The sequence below is a fragment of the Streptopelia decaocto genome (genome assembly GCF_964273445.1).
Source record: "Streptopelia decaocto genome assembly, chromosome: 5".
In the NCBI taxonomy this organism is placed as follows: Eukaryota; Metazoa; Chordata; class Aves; order Columbiformes; family Columbidae; genus Streptopelia; species Streptopelia decaocto.
In genome coordinates, this window is record NC_138659.1 from 4,608,461 (window position 1) to 4,629,002 (window position 20,542).

Consider the following 20,542-nt stretch of genomic DNA (forward strand, 5'->3'; position numbering starts at 1 on the left):
TCCAGCAGCTTGTGTTAGCCCCCCTGAGCAAGATTTGCCATCCTGGTATTTAGCAGCTGGGCAAATTTTTCTTCCACGATTTTATACAGTCCCTTCGCAAAACCAATGAACTGCAGCATCCACAGCTCCCTCCATGGGACCAGCACCTCCTTCTGCTCTTCCCACAACCCTCCCCAGAGCACACCATAGTACAGGGGGCACCTTACAAGGCAGAGACACAGGCAGCTCACACATGACTTTCTCATCCTTCCTGATCTGAAATCTGAGACATGTCCTGATAAGAAAACCCAATGTACTAAAAACCTGTTTCTAATGAAGCTTTTGGAAAACTCCTCTAGTGAAATTCCCGGTCAGGGATTCAGCACCAGATGTCAAGACCAGCAAGGGATGGGCTGAACACCTGCAATCCCACCAGCTCCATCACTGCAGCAACACCCTGCAGCTTTTAGGGAGATGCCTCAGTGTCTGATGCCCACGCTCCATAACTCCCACCACCGGCACACACCATGTGGAGGTCCCTCTCCCTGCTCCAACACCACCCGCCAGGCTGCAGGAGCGTGATCAAGCGCTGCACGCCAGCTCTTCCCTGCAGCACGCACCGCTGAGCTCTTGCCCGCTTAGCCAGGGGATAATCCTCAAACGAGATGGAAAATCCAGCACAAGCCTCCTCTGCAAATGAGATGCAACAATATCTCTCTTCCTGCCCTCCTGCGATTCAGGAGCTTCTCAACACCCCCAAGAGAGGAGATGCGCACAGAGCCAAGGCTCCAAGGTTTCTTCTCAGGAGCAGTGTCCAGACTCCAGCAACACGCAGGACACCCCCTCCTCTAGGCACTCCCCGGCAGGTGAGGAGATCAGATGCTTCACAGCTACAAATCTCTGCTGCATCACCTCTAGTAACACCTCAGAGGCAGGAAAGCCACCCGCCGCTGCTCGCAGGCAGGGAAATGGAAGCTGCCAGCACCAGCAACTCACTCTGAGGGTGATCCTTGCCCATGAAGTCCAACCTATCCTTCTCCACCTGGACGTGTGGCAGTCAGCTACTCCCAGTGTGAGGAACGGCAGCATGAGGGATGCCTTGCAAGGTGGTGCTCACCTGGGAAGATGACACACAGGCTACCTAACCCCAGCGCCAAGCTCAAGAGCCACTGAACCTTCTGCTGACAGTATAGAAGCACACCTGCACAATTGCCTCTGCAGCAATGTCAATGAAGCCAGCTGGGAGGCGGTGAGGAGGAAAGACACAGAGTCCAAAACACTCAGGGGAACCTGTGGGAAGCCCTGATACTAACCCTCTCACAGAACAATACTCTACAAAGCTCTGGAGAGGACCACATCGGCAGCCCAGCACCGAGGATGCTCTGAACCCGCGGCCAAGGGCAGTGGGGAGCCAGGCCCCTGCGGAAACAAAGGCAAGAGACCGCAGAGGAAGAGAACAGCTGAAAAGCAGCATGAATCCCCCAGATTGTCAAGAAAAGAGACAGAAAGGTCAGGAGACTCCCTGGGGGCTCAGGAAAGAGCTGGATCTGCTGTGGCTGAGCAACAAGGCCAGAGGGGCAGGATAGGCAGCACCAGGGAAAGTGGGAGGAGGGATGCAGGATGGAGGACACAAGGAACAAAGGGGAAGGAGTCCACCAGGGCTGTGAAGTGGCAGCTCTGTGAGTTACCCCTCTCCTGAAGCTTTCCCAGATCTCAGCGCTGAGCACAGTCCTGCTCATCCCTGGAGCAGCTGACGCCACACACCGCTTGGCAGGGTTGCCACGTGACAATGCCACCGCTGTCCCCGTGCCCCGGGAGCAGGGGCTGCGCCAGGCTCACACACACTGGGCAGCCTTTCAGGCCACCTGCCTGTCCCGTCCTGGCCACTGCCAGCATGCCTACAGACAAGAGAGGGTGCTCTCCCGTGGCTGACAATGCCTCCATGGAAAAGGATGGAAAGCAAGTGCCAGTGATGCTGTAAGAGAGCCACCAATGTGGCAGGACCGAACGGGGCCAGAAACTGTGCAGCAGGGTCAGCACAAAAGCAGAGAGGAAACTCTGCTGTCAGTCATGCTTCTCACTAAAACTCACTTCGAAAACTCAACAGAAAGCTTGGGCTTCTAATGCAACTGAAGAACAGTGCTGCAGGGCCAGGCTCCTGCACGCTGTTGGGAAATCACAGCCATGGGACTCCTGAGACTCAAGGGAAACAGAAAGGAGGAAGGCAGCAAGTTCATAATTTTAGAACTGCAAGTCACCTCTTCTCACCTTCTCATTTTCTGTACCATTCCTGCTATTTTCTATACCAATCCTGGAACAAGATTTTGGGCTGGCCCACAGCCTCTGCCAGATACAAGGAAAAGCTGATTGTGGTAATCTTCTGCATGCTAGCACATGAGGCAACCCCACCCCACACCCAGCAACACATCAAAATCCTGACGGGACCTGCAGTCCAGATGCAACCCCCTTGTTATTGCAGAGCCAGGGTCACACTGGCTGCCCCTGCTCTGAAGCCAAGGGCAGGAGCAGAGCTCACCGCTGCAGCAGCATCCGCACCGCTGCAGAGCGTCAGGCCCAGCACGATGCGCAGCGATGCACAGGGATGCACAGCGGCAGCAGCTCAGCCCAGCCTTCAAGGAAACCCTCCTCTTCGGGGGGAAGGTTGCTAAGCAGCCAGGAGGGGATGTGGCCACAGGAACTGCAGGAAATGTACTTTCCCTTCTGCGGGCATCAGTCCCAAGAGCTGACAGCAGCTCAGGCAACACGGCCAAGCAGACAATCTCAGATCCCCACAGTGTGGCTCCAGCGGGACCTGCCCCACCCCCGGCTCCCAGCTCAGCTGCACCACCGGCAGCCACGGCCACAGAAAGGACAAGTCCTCAGCTGGCACAAGCTGCTGAAGCCAGGAGGAGGGAGAAGACTGTCAGGTCTGGTTTTATTATCTCTGCATCAGATCAGCTCCTTGGCAAGACCAACAGCATGAGGCAGAGGGGAGTCTCTGAACTCCCCTTGGCCAGAGCCAGGCATCTGCTCCCTGGCTGGGCACTGCGGGGTCTGACATAAGGAACCAGAAGGGAGCATCCTTCTCTGCTTGGGAGGAGGATGGTGGAGATGAGCTGTGGCTGCCCAAGACTATGTGATTGTCACGAGTCAACCATGGTGCAAAGCCTTTCAGGACCAACCATGTGAAACCAGAAGCCCATGGGAAACACCTCCCACTTCCAAGCCCTGTCATCATCACCTCCAGGGCCGACAGTAGCTAGAAAAAAGGCTTAGGTTTTTCCTCTCCCCCACAGATCCCCCATGGATGCCCAGGAGCACCACTCGCAGTACACAGGAGAGGCTGCCCTTACCTCTGGGCATCGGGCTGGGAAATGGCGTTGACGACAGCCTCCACCGCTGTGTCGAAGAGCTCTGGGTCCTGCAGAGAGGTGAAAGCTGCCTGGATCAGGTTCTCGCAGTCCATCAGCGGGATCTCCAGCTGCACCCAGCTGGAGAAGCACTTCAACACCTTCTGCTTGATGAAACCCGGGGAGTCCTGCTGCTGCAGCAGCTGCTCCAGCAAAGGGAAGACGGAGCCGCACTCCTGCGCCAGGACACTGCGGACCTGGCCCTTGCGGTACTGTGGCAGGCGGCTGGTCTGAAACTCCTCCGGCAGCACCGTCAGCAGCTCCAGCAGCGCCAGGCACCGCGCTCGCCCGTCCACGTTGGAGTCCTCTGCCTGGAACATGCGCACCATGTCTGCCACGGCGCAGGGCCAAGCCTCCGGCATCATGCTGAGGGCCAGGGAGGCCAGTGCCACGCAGAGCCGGGTCAGCACGATCTTGGAGCCGCTGGCGAAACGGGTGATGTGGGTGAAGAGCTGTGACTTGAGGCTCTCGTACTGGTCGGCTGGGATGTCGTTCCAGTAACGGGAGATTTTAATGTGGAGAGCGCTGGCGCCAAAGTACTGGATCTCAGGCACTTTGTCCATGTTGAGCAGCAGCCAGCTGAAGTGCCATGCCTGGGGGGACACCTGTGCCTGCATCAGCCATTTCTGAGCCAAGTTCTTGTTCTCGATGTTTGGGTCATAATACAGCTGATGGAGAGCCTGGAAGGGAGAAGGGAAGCATCTTAGAGCAGCTGAGGAGCACAGCCACAGCCAGTCCCACCAGGGGAAGGCACACCTGGAGGGCTCACCACCACAGAGCCCGGCCTGGGCTGCCCCCAGTCACTGCCCTGCCAAGCCAGGCCCCCTCACCACATCAGCCTGCATTGGCTGGCCTCCCTCCTTGGGCTCTCGGTGAAGCGAGAGCAATCTGGTAGTGGGTAAGGACCTGCAAAGCGTTCTTCCCCTCTCCTCTCATGCAGCACTCTGGAAATTTCTCTTCCTTAGTCATCTCCCATCCTTGCCTTCAGTCATGCCAAACCCACCTGCTTCCGTGCTGATGCGCTGTCACTGGGGTGGGTGCAGGACCCCTCTGCAGCACAAGGGCTGCAGGGGACATGGCACACCAGCACTCCTGCCTTCCACCTGCACCTGCTCTCAGAAAGGTGCTGTGGATGCACCAGCTCTCAGAAAGCCCGTATGGCACAAAGCTTATGTCTAGGAGCCCAAGGAACGCAAGAACTGCTTCAGATGTCTTAGTCTCTCAGGTTGTACAGAGCCCTGGAAACCCACAGTCACTAAGCTCAGGGATTAATCCCTCCACAGAGTCCTTTTGAAGTATTCCCAAATGCCCAGTTACACCTGGGTGAGGAGACCTGGCACCTAACCTGCCTCTGCCACCACCTCCCAGGACGGGCCAGGGCTGCTCACTCCGTCTCGCCCATATGGAAATGAGAACATCACTTACCTGCTCCAACAGCTTTGGGAGATCTAGTTACTGCTTTGCAGAGCTCAGATCCACATGAACAGCCTCACACACGCTGCAAGGCTTTATTTGCAGAGGAATATTATATGGATCTTAAGGCCAACATTAATTAGTTACTTATCCTGACTGGGTGCAACTGGTAACCAGTGACAGCCTTGCACACAGAGGGGGAGAGTAACTCCCCCTTGCCCGAACTCCATCTTCCAGCAGCGAGGTTTTCTGCCTGGCAGAGCGCATTTCATTACAAATTGCTGACTGCACACGTCAGGGGCAAGGAAAAGCAATGGTATTCGTCAGGCTATCAGGCACCCATCGCACACCAGCATCAAATTGGAGGATGACTCCAGCAGGTGCAGATGATTTTGTGTGTCCCCACCCTAGCTCCAGGTCTCAGATATCCTCCTCCTCCCCCCTAAAAACTCTATGAAATTCTTGCATGGCTCTTGTACCCAGGAGAGGATTTAAACCCTATTTTTACACATGCAGAGCTGGCAGCCTGGGGCACAGGAACAAGCTTTCCAAGCAAGTGCTTGTGTCTCCTGCTGCTTCCCAGCACAAGACCAAAGAGCAGGACAAAATGGCAGGAACCTTACAGAGGCAGCATTGCCTGGGCCATCATTTGAAATACCTCCGTTCAAGACTTTGCAGCGGGGGAAAATGAGGATAACCTCTTTGTGAGAAAGAAAGAGGTTATGAAGTACGTCGTAGGAGACAGAGCCAGCCAACACGGGCTGCACAGGGACAGGCATCTGTCCCACTATAAGATGCATCCTGACACAGAAAAGGTTAACCCTAGATAAGCAGGATATGGGGAGAGAGAAACTGTTCTGACAGAGTGGCCAAGGGTAGCTCACGAGCTATCAGCAGCTACCTGAAACCTTGCTCTGTTCTTGGTTAGCTCAGCGTCTTGTCTGAAGCACCACTCAGCTGCTGGGCAGAGGTAAGCACTGTCATCCCTTCCCATCAAAGCAACAATTTATTTCACTATCCAGCAGCAGCTGCAGATATGCTAAAAGCTTAACCACCCACCCCTGGGGGTAGGAACCTGGCTCCTACCCCTGCTCTTTCGCTGAAGACTGAGTCATCCTGCAGCAGGGCTGGGGCTGGAGCTCCAACTATCACCTCTATTACTGGCTCAGTCTCTTATTTGCTCTCAGAGCTTGCTGCTTATTTTCTTTCCAAAAGAAATCTCACTTGAGGTTCCCAAAGTCGGTGATAGCCTACTCTTCTCCTTCCCCTCTTGCTGGGCAGCCTGACAAGGTGCAAAGGCTGGCACCAATCCCCTCTGCCTGCTCCGTAGCCTGGGAATCCTCCTCACTTCCTCCCAGCCTCTCCATTTACACTCCCACACATTCCCTAATTAATTGATTTCTTCTATTTTGAATAGTCTTCCCGCTAACACTTAGAAAACAGGGGAAGGGGAATCACTATGCATCCTATATTATGAGGCACTAGCTGTACACATGCCCCAGGAGCCCTAACCTCTAACCCAGTACAAGGCTTGTATAGCATGGACCACACCATGTGTGGAGGATGGACCTGGCTATCACCAGCGAGCTCTCCGGACAGGCATCCATCACCCAGCAACACAATCCCAGATTGTGGAGCCTCTGGGGAGGTTTCCAGTGGAGACCCCGGGGACACACGCTGGAGTCTCCGCTGCTCAGCCCCTCCGGGAGAGAGGTTGAGCAGCAAGACAACAAAGTCTACCAGCTACACTGAGTTATTTAGTGGATGGAAAAGATGCTGAAGAGCCATGCTGCAAGCTGCTGGAAGGCAGAAGAATATTCTGGAAAAACATGGCTGCTGGCTTTCTCACCCCCCTTCCCTGAGCACTCTGCCTGGAAGGGAGGTGCCACGGCAGCTTCTGGCTGGAGTATGGCTGTTTCTGCCCGAGTTCAGGGTGCCAGGTAGAGAGGCAAGACAGCACGTGCCCCGGGACTGCTGACAGTGCACCACATCTGGTGCTCCACACGACATGTAAGAGCTTTCCAGAGGACATCCAAGGATGGGCATCAATACTGGAACCATCCTAGCCCAGCTCAAAGCAGCAGATGAAGCCCCTGGGAGAAGACTAGGCTCTTTCCCTAGTGTACCACACACATCAGCTGAGTATCATCCTCTGCTGAGAGCATGGGACAGGAGGATGCAGGGCACTGTGTCCTGCAGAATGGTACCTGAACACCCAGTATGCTCCTCCTCAACAAGGAAAGGCACCATCCTCATCCCAGAAGCAGGTACCAGCACCAGCTGCTGCTGGAGTTTGACATCACTGCATCAGCCAGTGCCCTCAGGCCCACCAGGAAGCACTGGAGATGATGAGGGGAACTCGTTAGTGCCAGGAGGGAGAAGCAGAAGGCATGAAATTGGTCAGTGACATCTAAGAGGGAGGCTTTGTGCATTCCGATTTGAAAGGGTGGCTGCCACCAGACCTGCCTCCTCCGCAATTAGACCAGTAACGTGAGAGCTGGTAAACAGCCCAGCTGTCAGCTATGCCCTTCGGCCAGGGAAGGAGCTTTCTCCAACATCAGCTCTGTTTGGTTGAAAATAATTCAAGCTTGTTATGATGGTTCTTCCCTGCTCTAAAAAGCTGTGGCCAAAGTCTCAGGCTCTAGATAGACTGGAGTGGTATCAGCTGCTTAGGAAAACTAGAAGTAAGCTGTCTTGGGGCAGAGGCAGAGGTCCCACACTGGTCACTTGGGACAGCGGGAGGGGGACCGGTCCAAAGAGAGCTATTGCCAAGCAAACGCATTTGATGTTAGCTCGCAGCCTGGTATCACGAAGGAAAAGGAGCTGCCACAAGCCCAGCATCTCCCAGCCTTCACCCCTTGGTGCAGGTTGTCTCCTCACCTGCACTGCATAAATCCATCAACACATGGTCCCCAGCAGAGACGTGTTGTGTCCATGCCATTTGCAGGGTGACAAGAGAAGCCCCAGACATGCGGCTCCAGCCCCAGAATGGGAGTGTGCTGCCTGCCATTCCTGGGGGGCTCCATGGGGACACAAGCCCCTCCAGGGGCCATTCTGCTTGAGCCATTGGAAGCAACAGTGGGTACAGCTCTGACATCTGCAACCCACCAGGGCAAACAGCAAGCTGCAAAACATATTCCTGTTCTGTTCCTTGCTCCATGCCCACAGCCACGGCTTGCTGGGGGCAGCAGTGGCCATGGCCCCTCAGCAGACACCCGCCTTCTTCCAGCAGGACCAACTGGGATATCCCCCGCTGCAGCCTCTCGCTGTCCTTTCTAGCTGAACGCACTCGCACTGCCAGCGCTCCAGGCCTCTGACGGCACAGCCATTATCGTGGCTCTGCCAGCGAAGGGAACATCATCCCTGCCTCCCCCACCCCGCAGCAGCCGCCCTCCCCCTGCCACAGCCGGGCAGGCTGAGCAGCCAGCAGCCCCGGGAAGGCAGCAGCCCGCTGAAGCACCGAGGAGAGCAAATGGATGCAAAATGAAGCCATGCATGTGCTGCCAGTCGTGCTGCTCCTGCTCAAGGCACCCACACTTTGCCTGCAGCCCCAAAGAATGTCTTTTTTATTTTCCCCCACAACTAATGGGAGGTGCTGCCACTTTGCATCCCTCTTCGAGCCTAGCTTGCCCACATCAAGTCCTCGGCTGTTTAGAAGGGGCTAGAGCCCAGATGTGGCTCAGCAGCATCCCTCCTGCTGCTTCACTGCCAGCAACTCTTGGTAGAGAATGGCATGGTCCCCAGCAGGGACACGGGCTATAGGACACACATGCTCTCAGCGGCGGTGGGCTGGACGCCTGCACAAGCAAACAGTGAGCAGGACCAGAGAAGATCCCTGGGAGCACAGAGCCCAGGATGACTTGCAAGGGTGACCCAAACACCTCTGCCCACTATCTTGTGTTCCTACCCATCACTTTGGTGAACAAGTCTGCAAGTGTTTTCAGAGGCACCTGGCACCCAGGTACCAATCTCACCCATCCCTGCTCCATAAGACATCGGAGTAGGGATGAGGCTCCAGTGACAGCACTTGTAGGGCAAAGCCAAGCCCTGGCAAACACAAGGTGCTCCCTCATCCCATCACCACCACACCACAAGAAGGAACAAGATGTTCAGCCAAGGTTGGCTCTGGGTAGAATGTGCTTTTGCAGTGAAGATCTGCTTCAATGCTAAACAAGGTGACTTCCTGCTTCCCACAATTTTGCAGGAATCTCCCCTCCAGAGGCCCCTAACACACCATCACCAGCCCGGCTGCCACATCTCGCATACATACATGGGCTGCCTCTAAGGAAGAGGTGGCCAAGCAGTGCACCAGACAGGGGCTGCCATTCCCTCAACCTGACATATCCATAATTCTCCTGCTCACATTCCCAAAGACAAGCAATAATCATTTTCTGAAGAAAGGAGAAGCACTTGGGTTTCTTCTCCTCATCCTCCCGGGTATAAGGCAGCCCTGGCAGCTGCCACATCCCCGAGGCTCAGCATCTCCGAGGAGCGGTGATCAAAGCCACCGCTCTCCCATCACAGTAGGCTCCGGATGTCAGCTCCGTGACACGCCGCCTACCCATCCTGCCGGAGAGACTCTGTGCATTCATCAGGCATCTCCAGAGAGGCACACAGCAATCTGGAAGGCCCAGAGATGCCAGACCGCTAATGTGCTAGGGAAAAGATGTCAGTGAATATTACAAACACCTCAGAGGATGAGAGGCAGGCCAAGGGAGGAAAGACCTGGAAGGAATCAGACAAAAAAAGAGGGCAAGAGCAGACACTTGGGAAATTCACGGAGGAATGGCACTGCCTTCTTTCTTATTTCAAAAGGTGGAATATTGCTGGAACAGATTCAATTGCACTGAAAACAGGTAAATAGGTCCCGCATCCCTCTCCTCCTATCCAGCCCTGCAGTGTTAGGCGCTGCCACCCCTGGCCTGCAGAAAACAAAAAATACAAGGCAAAAGTCCTGCTTGTGCACTGATCCTCTGAGATGGACACAGCCAGCTAGGACCAAATGCCTGCAATCCGTCTTCACCAGAGCAGGGTTCACACTGCAGCAGGAGCATCACCTCCGCAGGGCAGCATCGCCCCATCAGGCTGTCTGTCACCCTGGGGACAGCCCCTGGGCACACAAAAACACACGCATGTCACAAACCAGGTGGCACCGTTTAGGCACCGAGAGGCTGAGCATTCATTCTCTAGCCTGAAGCCCTCTGCTTGCCCAGCCCTCCCTTCCCTCCAGCCGCAGCAGGGAGCCCTGCTCAGCAGCCGGGGAAGCTAAGCCAGCCCAGAGCTGCCGGTTGCCCAGCAGGTCCATGCAGCACGGCCACGCCAGCCTGCTCGAGCTGTGCCAAAGCCAGAGCAGCATCTAGGTCAGGCTCAGAAGAAAACAAAAAGCAGCCGAGCGGCCCTCAGCTGGGACCAGGGGATACTGACACAGAAACTGTACCACAAGGGCTCAGCCCCAGCGTGGCTCTGCTCCTTCCCTGTGTCACAGGGGAGCTCCCTATGGAAAAATGGAGCAAAAAAAAAAATACATGGAGCAACTTTCAGGTGCCTCCTGAAGTGCAACACCTGAATTTGACACCCCCACAGCAACAGAGGCAGCTGCCTGTTTGCTGCCATGGGCTTGCGGACCCCCTAGCTGACAAAGGGCAATGTGGGCCCAGTCTACAGCATCCGCATCCTCCCACCTCCCTGCAACTGCTGGTCACAGCTGGAGGGATCTAACCAGCTCTCTCTGGCACAAGTCATGCTGGATAAACATGGCAACGATCCTCTTCAGCTACAGAGACACCCAGAGCCCTGCAAAACTGCAGGGGTGTTTTCCCAGCCTAGCACATAATAAACAACAGCAGGGGTATGGAAGGGTCTTCCAGGGACTTGAAAACCATCAAAAGAGCATGAAGAGCATGGTCATACCAGAGACTTCCCTGGCTACAGCTGCCACACATGATGACTTCCACTGTGGATGACCTGGAAAGCCTTTGACCCTCTGACTTAAGAGATAACCAGCTGTTCCTAACCCCAGCATTTATCACTAACTGACTCAGAGTGGAGTCAAACCCCGAGTTTAATCAGTATTCAGTGTTATTAATAGAGCCATAGACAAAACCTGGCAGGCAGAAGAGCCTAGGCCAGTAGAAGCATCATTTGTCTGGCAGCATCACCTCTAACAATGCAGCCCTACGCACCTGCCTCCCACCAGCCCAGCCCCCAGCAAAGCCCATCTTTGTACCAGAAACACCCCACAGCCCTCCCTTGAAAAGACAGAGACAGGAGGGCTCCGAGATGCTGAACCTCTGAGTTTTTTTCTGATCCTACCCCACATTTCTTCCCCTGGGTAGGGACCGTCCTGCTGCCCCCAGCCAGCAGCTCAGAGCCCCACTGTGGTCCACAGCCGCATCTTCAGAGGACGCCACCCAGCTGGTGAAGCCTGCAGAGACCCGGAGAAACCGGGCAGGCTGGGGGAGGGGAGCCAAAGCATCCTAGAGGGCATCTTTGCCTCCTCCCAGGCAGCAGGAGACTAAATACAGAGCAGCACAGTGAGGGTGAGCTGCCTCTCAGCATAGCCCCACCTCGCCCAGCCAGCGCCTGGCGGTCCCCACCCTGGCACTGCCCACCCTTCCCGGGCAAGTGTGCGCTTCATTGTTGGTGCAAACAAAGGAATGGTTTGTGTCTGCAGAAGAGAAAGGAAGTTGGAGGCAAAATCATCCAGCAGCCCTGGATATATGCAGATTAAGCTGCAGAAGGTTGCATTAATGTAGCATTTTCCAGACATTGGTTAATCCCCCCAGCCATGCTCTGTGCCCATCTCCCTGGCAGAGCTGAGCTGTCTCACCTGCAGCCACAAAGGCAACCGGTGCCCAGTTACAAACCTGACATCCCTGACCCCACACCTCCCGTGAGGCTGGGCAAGTTGCTGGGGAGGCATGGGTGTGAAATACAAGATACGTGCCCACCAGCACGCCTGTGGGCATCGTTTGGCAAGGAACTCGGTCTATTCTTAATCGAGGAAAAATGAGGACACTGGGATTCCCACGAGCTGTCTGGGGACTGAGCTATGGATTGACAGGCTGTCAATCTCCAGGTGGCTGTCTGGTGAGTGGAAGGGAGAAGCTCTCTTGCCGTTTGCCCTTCAGGGATGCATCCTCTGCTGCCCTGCCCCCATCACCTCCAAGATGGCCCAAGGGAAGGGTTCTGCTCAGCTGCCTCCCCGAGTGTTTGCTGGGGTGCCTTGCTCAGTCTCCGTGATGAACCCCAGGTCAGGCAGAGGCTGCTCAGAGCTCTTCCCAGCAGCAGTGTCATGCCAGCAGGCCTTGATTTGCCATGGCCATTCCCTGGATCCCAGGTTTCAGCAATGACAACCTTGCCCCTCTTGCCCTGCAGTTGCTTAGAAGCACCTCGAGCATCAGCAGGAGCATGTGGGCTGGATCAGTCCAGGTTTAGAAAGGCATCACCAGGCCATCCGTCCTCCAAACGCTTTTCCCAACTGTAATTCCCAACAATTCCCAGCACCTGGCGAGAGCCCGGGTGACCTCCCGTCCCTGCTTGATGGAGAAACTGATCGTGTCCAGGGCAGCCAGGACTAGAGCGGCAGACTCTGCCTGGCTGGCGCTGCAGCACGGCGACCCAGAGGACGCCCGCCGGAGACACATCTCCTCCCTTCTGCTCCCATTTCTGCCACATCATTTACTCTCTCCGGGATGCCCCGGTGCACAGAAGCGGCGCCACCTCCCGCACCGGACCCCCCTGGGCGCGCTGGCGGGTCCCTGCCGCCCCCGCTGCCGGCAGGGCGGGGGGGTTGCCGCCCCGCCGCCCGTCCCCGGGCCCGGCTCTGCCGAGCAGGTGCCCTCCCCCGAGCCGCAGCCCCCGCACCCCCGCGGCAGCATCAGCATCCCGCAGCCGCGTCCCCCCGCCCCGCCACCGCCGCAGGTGGGCTGGGGGGAGCTCGGCGCGGCTGGCTCACCTTCTCCACGTTCTCCACGGTGAAGTCGAGGCCCTGCGGCGGCGGCGGCGCCTCCGCCCTCCGCTCCATGGCTGCGGCGGCGCTCAGGAGGCGGTGGCGGGCGGGCGACAGCGGCGGCGCACGGGCAGCCGCATCGCGGCGGGACCCGCCTCCCCGCCCCGACGAGGGCGGCGGCACCGGGGCGGCACAGCTCGGCTCGGCGCGGCGGGCAGCGGCGGTCGGGCCGGGACGCGCCCCAAGGCCGCCCCGAGAGGCACTGCTGCCCCGCTCCGCTCCGGCAGCGCCTCGCCCCGCTGCCCCGCAGGCGCGGCCGGACAGCCCGGGACCTGCCGCAGCGCCGCGCCGCACGCCGGGAGCGGTAGTCCCCGTAGTCCCGGTAGTCCCGGGCCACGAGCGTCCCCTGCCGGGCACCGGCACCGAGCGCCGCCCCTGCTCCCCACGCGTGGGGCGGGCGGTGCCGACAGGAGCCCCGCTCAGGACCCTCCCAATCCCAGCCCACGGGTGTCAAACACGCCGGGCGCCCTCGTCGTCCCCCCCATCACGGGCACACACAGGGGTTGGACTCGCAGCCCATCACTTTATTGCTACAGGAAAAGGCGACTGTACAAAAATAGAGTTTATCCCTCAAATTTTACAAATAATAGAAAAAGGGGCTGGGGGCACGGGGCACCGGGGGACGGGGCGCTGCCCAGGGCTTCACAGCAGCGCTGGGGTTAAATTACACCCGGCCCCCGGGGGCCCAAAGTCATAAATAGGAGCTGCCGCTCGAGAACAATAAATAAATAATTTAGAGTAAAATAAATAGTTTAGTGCCGCAGCACCATGGGGGCAGCAGGGGGACTCTGCCAATTCCTGGGAGCAAGGCAGGGGTCCCGGCAGGGGTCCCAGCAGGTGCCCATGCCCTGCTGCCCTGCGGAGCACTGGGGGCTGCTGCCAGTTGAGTGCAGGTCCTCTACCCTGCACTGGTGTGGTTTGGCCCTGCTGCACTCGTCTTCAGGGATGCCCCCTCCCTGCACGGCAGCTCTGACCACCACCAGCTCCAGGGTGCCCGAGGGGACAGGGAGGTTTTTTCCCCTCTTTCTGTCCCACTCCAAAGCTTGGGCAACAGCCCCAGCTCCCCTAAAGCAGGGGTGTGGGAGCAGGGCACGGACAAGCCAGGCTGGTGGACGCTGGGCTGGCAGACCCCTGCAAGCAATGGGGATGCTCCGTGTCCCCTCCAGCTCTTCTTCCAGCGCTGAGCTGGGGTGCACCCTGGCAGGACCCTGCATAGCCAGTGGCACCAGCTTCTTGGCACAGAGCGGGAAGAGGCTTGGCCACCCACCCCCCGTCATGGCTCCATCTCGCCTCGGTCCCTCGTGGCTACACAAAACCAGGGACATTCTCTTCCACCAGACCCCTCCTCTGGCCACTGGCACCATTGTGTGTGGCAAGCCAGGGTCTGCCAGTGTGTGCCGAGCCACGGCCAAGCCAGCAGCCCCCTCCTCAGCCAATGCAGCTGCACTCCGCTGCTGAGAGCTTCTCAACTGTCTGCCATGTATTCTGCACGTCCATGAAGGAGACGGCCTCATAGCGGGTGGGCCGGCAGCAGGGGTGGCTGAGGACCCGCTCCTGCGGCCCTGGGGTGATGAGCTGCTGCCGCAGCAGGCTGCCCAGTGTCAGGTCATAGTTGCTCCGTGCCCGGTGGCAGGATCCACTGCAGTACTTAAAGAGCACTATTTCATCCGAGTTGAAGCCCAGGCCCAGGTCACGCACCTTCACCATCAGGTTGCGGATGTGGCAGTTGCGACCACGGGCCCCCCGCGAGGGTTTCCGCGCCCCCTTCTTGGCTTTGCTGGCCCCTGGCGGTGAGCGCTCAGCACGCAGCAGCAGGTCCTCTGCAAGCTCCACAGTGCCTGGGCGACCCGTCGTTGCATTGTCCCCTGCACGCAGAGGCGATGGCGATGTCAGACCCCGTCCCATACCTGCCACTCTCCCAGGGCCCACTGAGCCCGCCTGTGCCCCATTGTGACCCATCAACCCCTCCTGACCACCAACTATGGTACTGGTTGGATGCCCACAGGGTGGTGAGGGAGGTGGCTGGCTGAGCATCTTCTCATCCCAAGGGCTCTACCACTACCTGCAGTGCAAATCACAGGGCCCCATGTGCTCAGGCCCCCCCACCTGGCCCCGATGCACAGAGGCAGCCCCACATAGGTTGGGGCTCCCCACAGTGGCTCGCATCCCACCTGTGCCCACACCTGTGCCCATGTAGGGGGTCCTGTGCATGACACTGGGCACCCCCATCCCAGGGTGGCATTCCTGCCCCAACACACACCGTACAGCTGGCTCCAGGCAGCGGTGAGTGGTACTTCCACACTCTCCTCCACAGCCGGGCTGGTGGTGGCCATGCTCTGTGGCATGGGGGCCGCGTCCAGCGTCTCGTTGCAGTGTGGTGTTCGCAGGGCGCCCGCAGCCAGCCCAGACAGCAGTGAGAGAATGGCAAGGAGTCCCCACAGTGTCCCCTCCTGTGAAAAAGCACAGCACAGCGGGGTGAACACTGGCCAGGGTCCCCACACAAGAGACGAGGCTCCATCAGCTGGGGATGGGGACATGTGGTCCCAGCCATCGTGGCTCACCTTGGGCTGCAGGTGCGTGGTCGATCCTGCAGGTCTTGGCTCTGGCGGCCCCGCTCGCTGCTCCATGCTGGCTGCAAGTGCAGAGGGGGGGGTCAGCACCCACGCAGAGGGGACGGAATAAACATCAAGCTGGCTGGGAGCTGGAACAACTCTCCCCTGCCAAGCATACCATCCCTTCCCTCACTGCCCCCCAGCACCCTGAAACACCCCCTGCACCCTATGCATGACCCCAACCCACACCTCCTCCCCACACAGCCAGGCACCCCTGCCACCCCATGCACCCCTTCCCAGAGATCTGGCTGCTGGGGTGATCCAGTCTTTGCCCAGCACCTCTCCTCAGGGGGACACAGCTGCCTCCTCATGCAAGTGGCCTGGGATGCCAGGCTGGCCTGTGAGGCAGCAGCTGGGGCTGGGAGCATCACAGCGGGGGGGGGGGGGCCTTTCCCATGGCCCTTCTCTGGGAATGTTTTTCTTGCTCACAGTGGGAGCCTGACCTTGGAAACTCTAAATCCATTAGTGCAGGGTCCCTGGGTGCAGCCACCCCTTGGCCCCACGCTGACTCCCCAGCCCGCTGCCTGTGCCGAGCTGGGACATGCAGGCCCAGAGCAGCCTGGGTGAATGGGGCCATGAGGGGCAGAATGGGCAGACAGATCCCATGGGGACACAGCAGGGCACCACACTGGGCTCGCTGACTCATTCACCCCAAACCACTGGCTGGCATCTGCTGCCACAACATGCACAAGGGAATTCAGTGCTGACTGTGCATGGTCCTAGTGAAGCAGCAAGCACAGTTTCGGGAGAGCAATGTCCCCCAGAAGTGCAGAAGCAACTCCCAGTCTGCAGCCACATGTTGCATCTCCTCCCTCCCTCCCCTGTGCCCCAGTGTCCCAAACCAGGATCCCCCAGAGGTGGCTCCTAAGGGCCCTTGAGCCCTCCTTGGCCAATCTGCTGCATCCCGTGTCTCTTGGGACGGGACTGTCCCCTTGGTGGCACCCTGCCGTGGGGAGTCCCCTCATCCCCTCCATTGGTTTGCTCCTGCATGTCCCAGCTGATTCTGCAGCAAAGCTGAGATGGGACATACTGAGGAGAGCACTCCTGGCCAAAACATGAAGGGACACAGCTGGGCAGCACTGGGACAAAGAGACAAAATCAGTTCCCCCAGCCCCCCAAGCATCAAGGAGGATGGTCCCCCGAGTCCTGACTGCTGCATCTGATGCCCTCCTGCACTCGCCACACCATAGCAAGGGGCTGCGATGGGCACTGCCAGGCCCATGTGCCTCCTCTGGGGGCCATGCACCAGGCAGGATGCGTCCCCGGTACAGGCGGAGCTGGCACCGACCCCTCCGGTCCCGCCAGCCGCCGCAGCCTGGCCAAGCACAGCCCACGCAGCACGTTGCTCCCGTGGCGGCTCGTGGCCCCGCGCCAGCCGCTGCTACCAGGTCATGGTTTTCCCAGGCCGGCACCCCCGGAGAGGCCAGGCGAGGGTCCCCGCGCCCCGTTGGGAGGGAACGGGGCCCCCCAGGTCCCCGCTCCCGCGGCCGGCTGATCCACCGCGGCCCCTCGGCCCCAGCATCCCGGGGACGGGACGAGACGGGATAGGATGGGAAGGGACGGAGCGGTCGGTGCAGTTCAGGATTCTCCCGTCCGGCGGCAGCACGGCCCCGGGCTCTGCGGCGGGAGCCCGGCCGGCGGGGCGCCGGGCGAGGGCAGCTTTCCTTCGCCCCCGGGAGCCCCGCAGCCGAGACTACGGACGTGCCCCGACACTGTCTCCGGCAGACGCGGAGCCCCGTCCCCCGGGGCAGGTTCCCCGAGCGCGCAGAACCGCAGCCCACGCTGGGCCCGCACCCCTGCTCGGCCCTTGTTTTCCCCCGGCGCGGGCAGGGCTGAGCCAAGCTCCTGGGCACTCCAGGGGGTGCCAGACCTGCACCCCCCCCCAAGGCAGACCCCCCAGCTCCCGTATGGCGGAGATCTGGCTGGGATCTGTCCCTGCCACGGCTGCGAGAGCCCAGCTGAGCCATCAACAAGCACATGCGCCCTTTCCAGAATCAGGATCAGGCCCATGCATGTGAGGACATGCCTGAGCCCCCGCCGGCGTCTGAGCAGCAGCAGCGTGTTGGGGTAATCCCTGTGCAGGTCACCCCACACCCACCCGTGCAGAGCTCTGGCGAGAGCCCCGCTGCTCGCACTGTGCACAGGGCACTGGGAAGTGGGTGTCCCGTGGGCTGCATCAGGTCGCCAGGAGAGGCAGGAGCCACTCGCAAAGTGCATCCATGCAGGGTCAGCGGGTACCCCAGCCACGAGATGAGAGTCTCAGCTCATGGGGTGCTCACTCTTGGAAGGGGGTCCACCACTGCTCGTCGCGTCAGCCCTGCAGCCACGACTCCTGCCTGGCAGCGCGGGAGGATGCCCGGAGACCCCCACGGGCACCTGCGGGCACCGGTGGAGCCGGCGACGCTCCAGCATCCCACCGCGCTGCCCCTGGCAGGAGTGACGAGGGTGTCAGAAATTAACCCTACGTGTGACGCGCAGCTGGCACCCGCCCCACAAAGCCGTGGGAGGCCGGAGTCGGACACGTGGGGCACAAGGGCGAGACAAACCTCGGCCCTAGCCCGGGGAAAGCAGAGCCGGCGGGCGCCAGGCATTGCTGGCTCGGGCATCCCCGCCTCGGGGCTCTCCCCCGCCCACCGGCTGGGCAGCCGGGGCACAGACCTGCCCGACATGCCCAAAGGGCTGGGGCGGGAGCCCAGGGAAGAGGCGGGTGAAACCGTCCCCGTGTCGCCCGGGCACCCGCAGCGGGGTCCCGCCTCTCTCCGCCCGGGCAGGGAACCCCGTCCCCGCCGCAGCCCCGAGCGCTTCCCGTCGCCGAACTGGTTTCGCTGCCCCGGGAGCTGCTCGGTGGGAACCTGCCCGGGGGCGGCCCGAGCCCCCTCGCCGTCCCGCAGGTTTTGCCAGGGGGCGGGCAGCGAAGCGGCACCCCCCTCCCCGTCACCCCCGAAGCCCCGGTACGAGCCGCCGCCGAGGCCCGACGCCGCCGGCAGGCTGGGACGGACGCTGCTGCCCGCCTCCCCGGCCCGCACTCACCGTGCCCGCGGCGGGGACCATCCCCCGGGCCGCCGCCGCCCCGCATCGTCTCCGCTCCCCGCCGCCCCCCGCCGCCCGCTGCCGCCGCGCCGGGGCGGGGCGCGGGCGGGGGCCGGCGCTGTCCTGCCGGCACCGGGTCCCGCAGCTACTCCCGATACCGCTCCCGGTGCCGCTCCTGCTGCGCCTCGGGGTGCGGGTCCCGGTGCTCCTTGGGGTGCGGTGCCGCCGGCGGCGGGCAGGCGCGCAGTGCGGGACAGCGGCCGCTCCATCCCGCTCCCGCCGCGGCCGCCGGTGTCAAATTCCAGCCGCCGTCACCTGACCGGCGGGGCGGGCACCGAGATCCCGACCGGCACCCCGACCCGCACCGCAGCGGCACCGGGACTCCGACTCGTACGGGCGCCGGGACCACCTCGAGACCAGGAGAACACCGGGATCCCGCCAGCAGCAGGCGCCGCGGCCCAACCCGCATCAGCACGGGCTCTGCGCCGGGATCCGCACCACCGCCGAACTCCCGCAGATCCCCGGCGGCACCCGACCACCACCACCTGCCCGCCGGCCGAGCCCCGGCCTGGCCGACACCTCTCGGCACCGCCGGGCAGACGGACAGACCGACGGACACGCAGCCCGGACGGACGGACAGCCCCTGAGCGGGGCTCCCTGCCCTGACAGCCCGCTCACAGCGCTGGCAGGACGGACACACGAGCACCCCTGGGGACGAGTTCAGCCCTTCCCGGAGCGCTTCGGGACCAGAGCCCCACGAAGACCCCGAGCTTGGCGTCGGAGGGCAGAGCTCCACGGGGACCCTTTGCACACAGCGAACCACTCGTGCCCGTGGGGACCCGGCGGGAATGGGTTTCGGGGGACAAGGCGGGGGCCACCCCAGCAGCTCCTGGGCCGCGGCGGGGCTGGCCGGCGTCCCACGCACCCCGAGCCACCGCGGGCCACCGGTGTGCCTGGCGCCCACGTCCGGCCCGGCCGGAGGAGGAGTCCGGCTTCCCAGCCCTGCCTCCCCGCCCGCTGCCGGGCTCCTTACCTCCGCCGTCTCCCTGCCTCCCTCCGCCGGGGCCGTCGCAGGCCCCGGGGACATGGGGGCCGGCTGGCGAGCTGAGCCGAGCCCGTACGAGTCCTTACGTCACCGCCCAGGGCCCTCCACGTCCATCCCGGGGCTCTCGAGTGCTCCTTGCAAACGTGCCAAATCCCAGGGCCGCCTCCTCTCGGCCCCGCTTCACACGTGCTCCCTTGGCCGGAGCCGGCCGCCGGGGCACAGCCCAGGCCGGGCAAGCCCCCCGGGGCCAGCCCTCATGGCCCGCCGGCCCCCCGGGCCATGCCCGCGGCGGGGTCCGGAGGCGTCCGGGCGGGCGGCGCGCCCCGGGATGCTGCCTGCCGTGTCATCGGCCCCGGCAGCGCTCAACCGCCTCGGCGCAACCTCCCCGGGTTTATATAACTCCCCGTCTGGAGCGGGGCCAGCGGCTCCATTGCCGGCTGTGCCGCGGCTGCATGCCGGCCCCAGTTCGCCCATGGGGTCTGCCCTGACACTCGCCCCCCCCCGTGGCGTTAACTGCTTCCCCGCCGCACGGCAGCCCGGACCCCGCGGCCCTCCGGCGGGAAAGGCTGGACGGTGTGTGCGAGCCGGCGGTGGAGCCGGTCGTCTCGTCGTCTCATCTCGTCGGATTATCCAGCACGGGGATGACAACGCCCACGTCCCTCCTGCGGCATCACCTGGCAGGGAATGTGCTGACACAGGCGACGCTGGCTAAGCCGTCCCTGTCACCGCTAGCAGGGACAGTGGAGGTGGCATGTTGCCCGTTGCCCGGAGCTGCTGCCCCTGCCTGGCGTGGCCCTGGTCACCCCCTGCTCCCAGCACAGGCAGTTTGGCCATGCCTGTGGCTGTGGGTGGCTTCCTGCCTGCTGGTGGGACTGTGTGGGAGGGTGGGCTCTGCCTTGGGGCTGCACTGCCCCACATCATGGCCTGAGGCTGCCCCCATCCATGATGCCCTCATGGGAGCTGGCAGAAGTGACGCCCAACAGAAGTTTGGAGGCCCCAGCGGTGGGGAATGAGCCAGGGGCAGGGAATGTGGGACAGGAAC

General features: G+C 61.1%; 2 protein-coding genes across 6 annotated transcripts in view; both read right to left on the reverse strand.

Annotated features, from left to right (window-relative positions):
- IPO13 (importin 13) overlaps positions 1-13,063 on the reverse strand; it is a 34,462-nt gene extending 21,399 nt beyond the window's left edge. For both annotated transcript variants that reach the window (XM_082053728.1, XM_082053727.1), the window contains exons 1-2: positions 12,760-13,063; positions 3,333-4,069 (exon numbers count right to left, since the gene is read on the reverse strand). In XM_082053728.1, the coding sequence (XP_081909854.1) occupies positions 3,333-4,069; positions 12,760-12,828 (806 nt within the window). In that variant the 5' untranslated portion in view covers positions 12,829-13,063. The remainder of the gene's footprint in view (positions 1-3,332; positions 4,070-12,759) is intronic.
- A 313-nt stretch (positions 13,064-13,376) lies between these two features.
- Positions 13,377-19,834, reverse strand: ARTN (artemin). 4 transcript variants are annotated; one of them, XM_082054405.1, is made up of 4 exons: positions 19,489-19,834; positions 15,375-15,445; positions 15,079-15,263; positions 13,377-14,678 (listed from the first exon to the last, which is right to left on the reverse strand). In XM_082054405.1, exons 1-4 carry the CDS (start codon positions 19,540-19,542, stop codon positions 14,242-14,244), a joined length of 747 nt encoding a protein of 248 aa, XP_081910531.1. In that variant the 5' UTR covers positions 19,543-19,834; the 3' UTR covers positions 13,377-14,241. The 4 variants fall into 4 exon arrangements, with proteins under 4 accessions (XP_081910531.1, XP_081910534.1, XP_081910533.1 ...); XM_082054408.1 differs by having other exon boundaries at positions 15,074-15,263; XM_082054407.1 differs by lacking the exon at positions 19,489-19,834 and adding an exon at positions 18,456-18,536.
- Between the last annotated feature and the right edge of the window lie 708 nt (positions 19,835-20,542).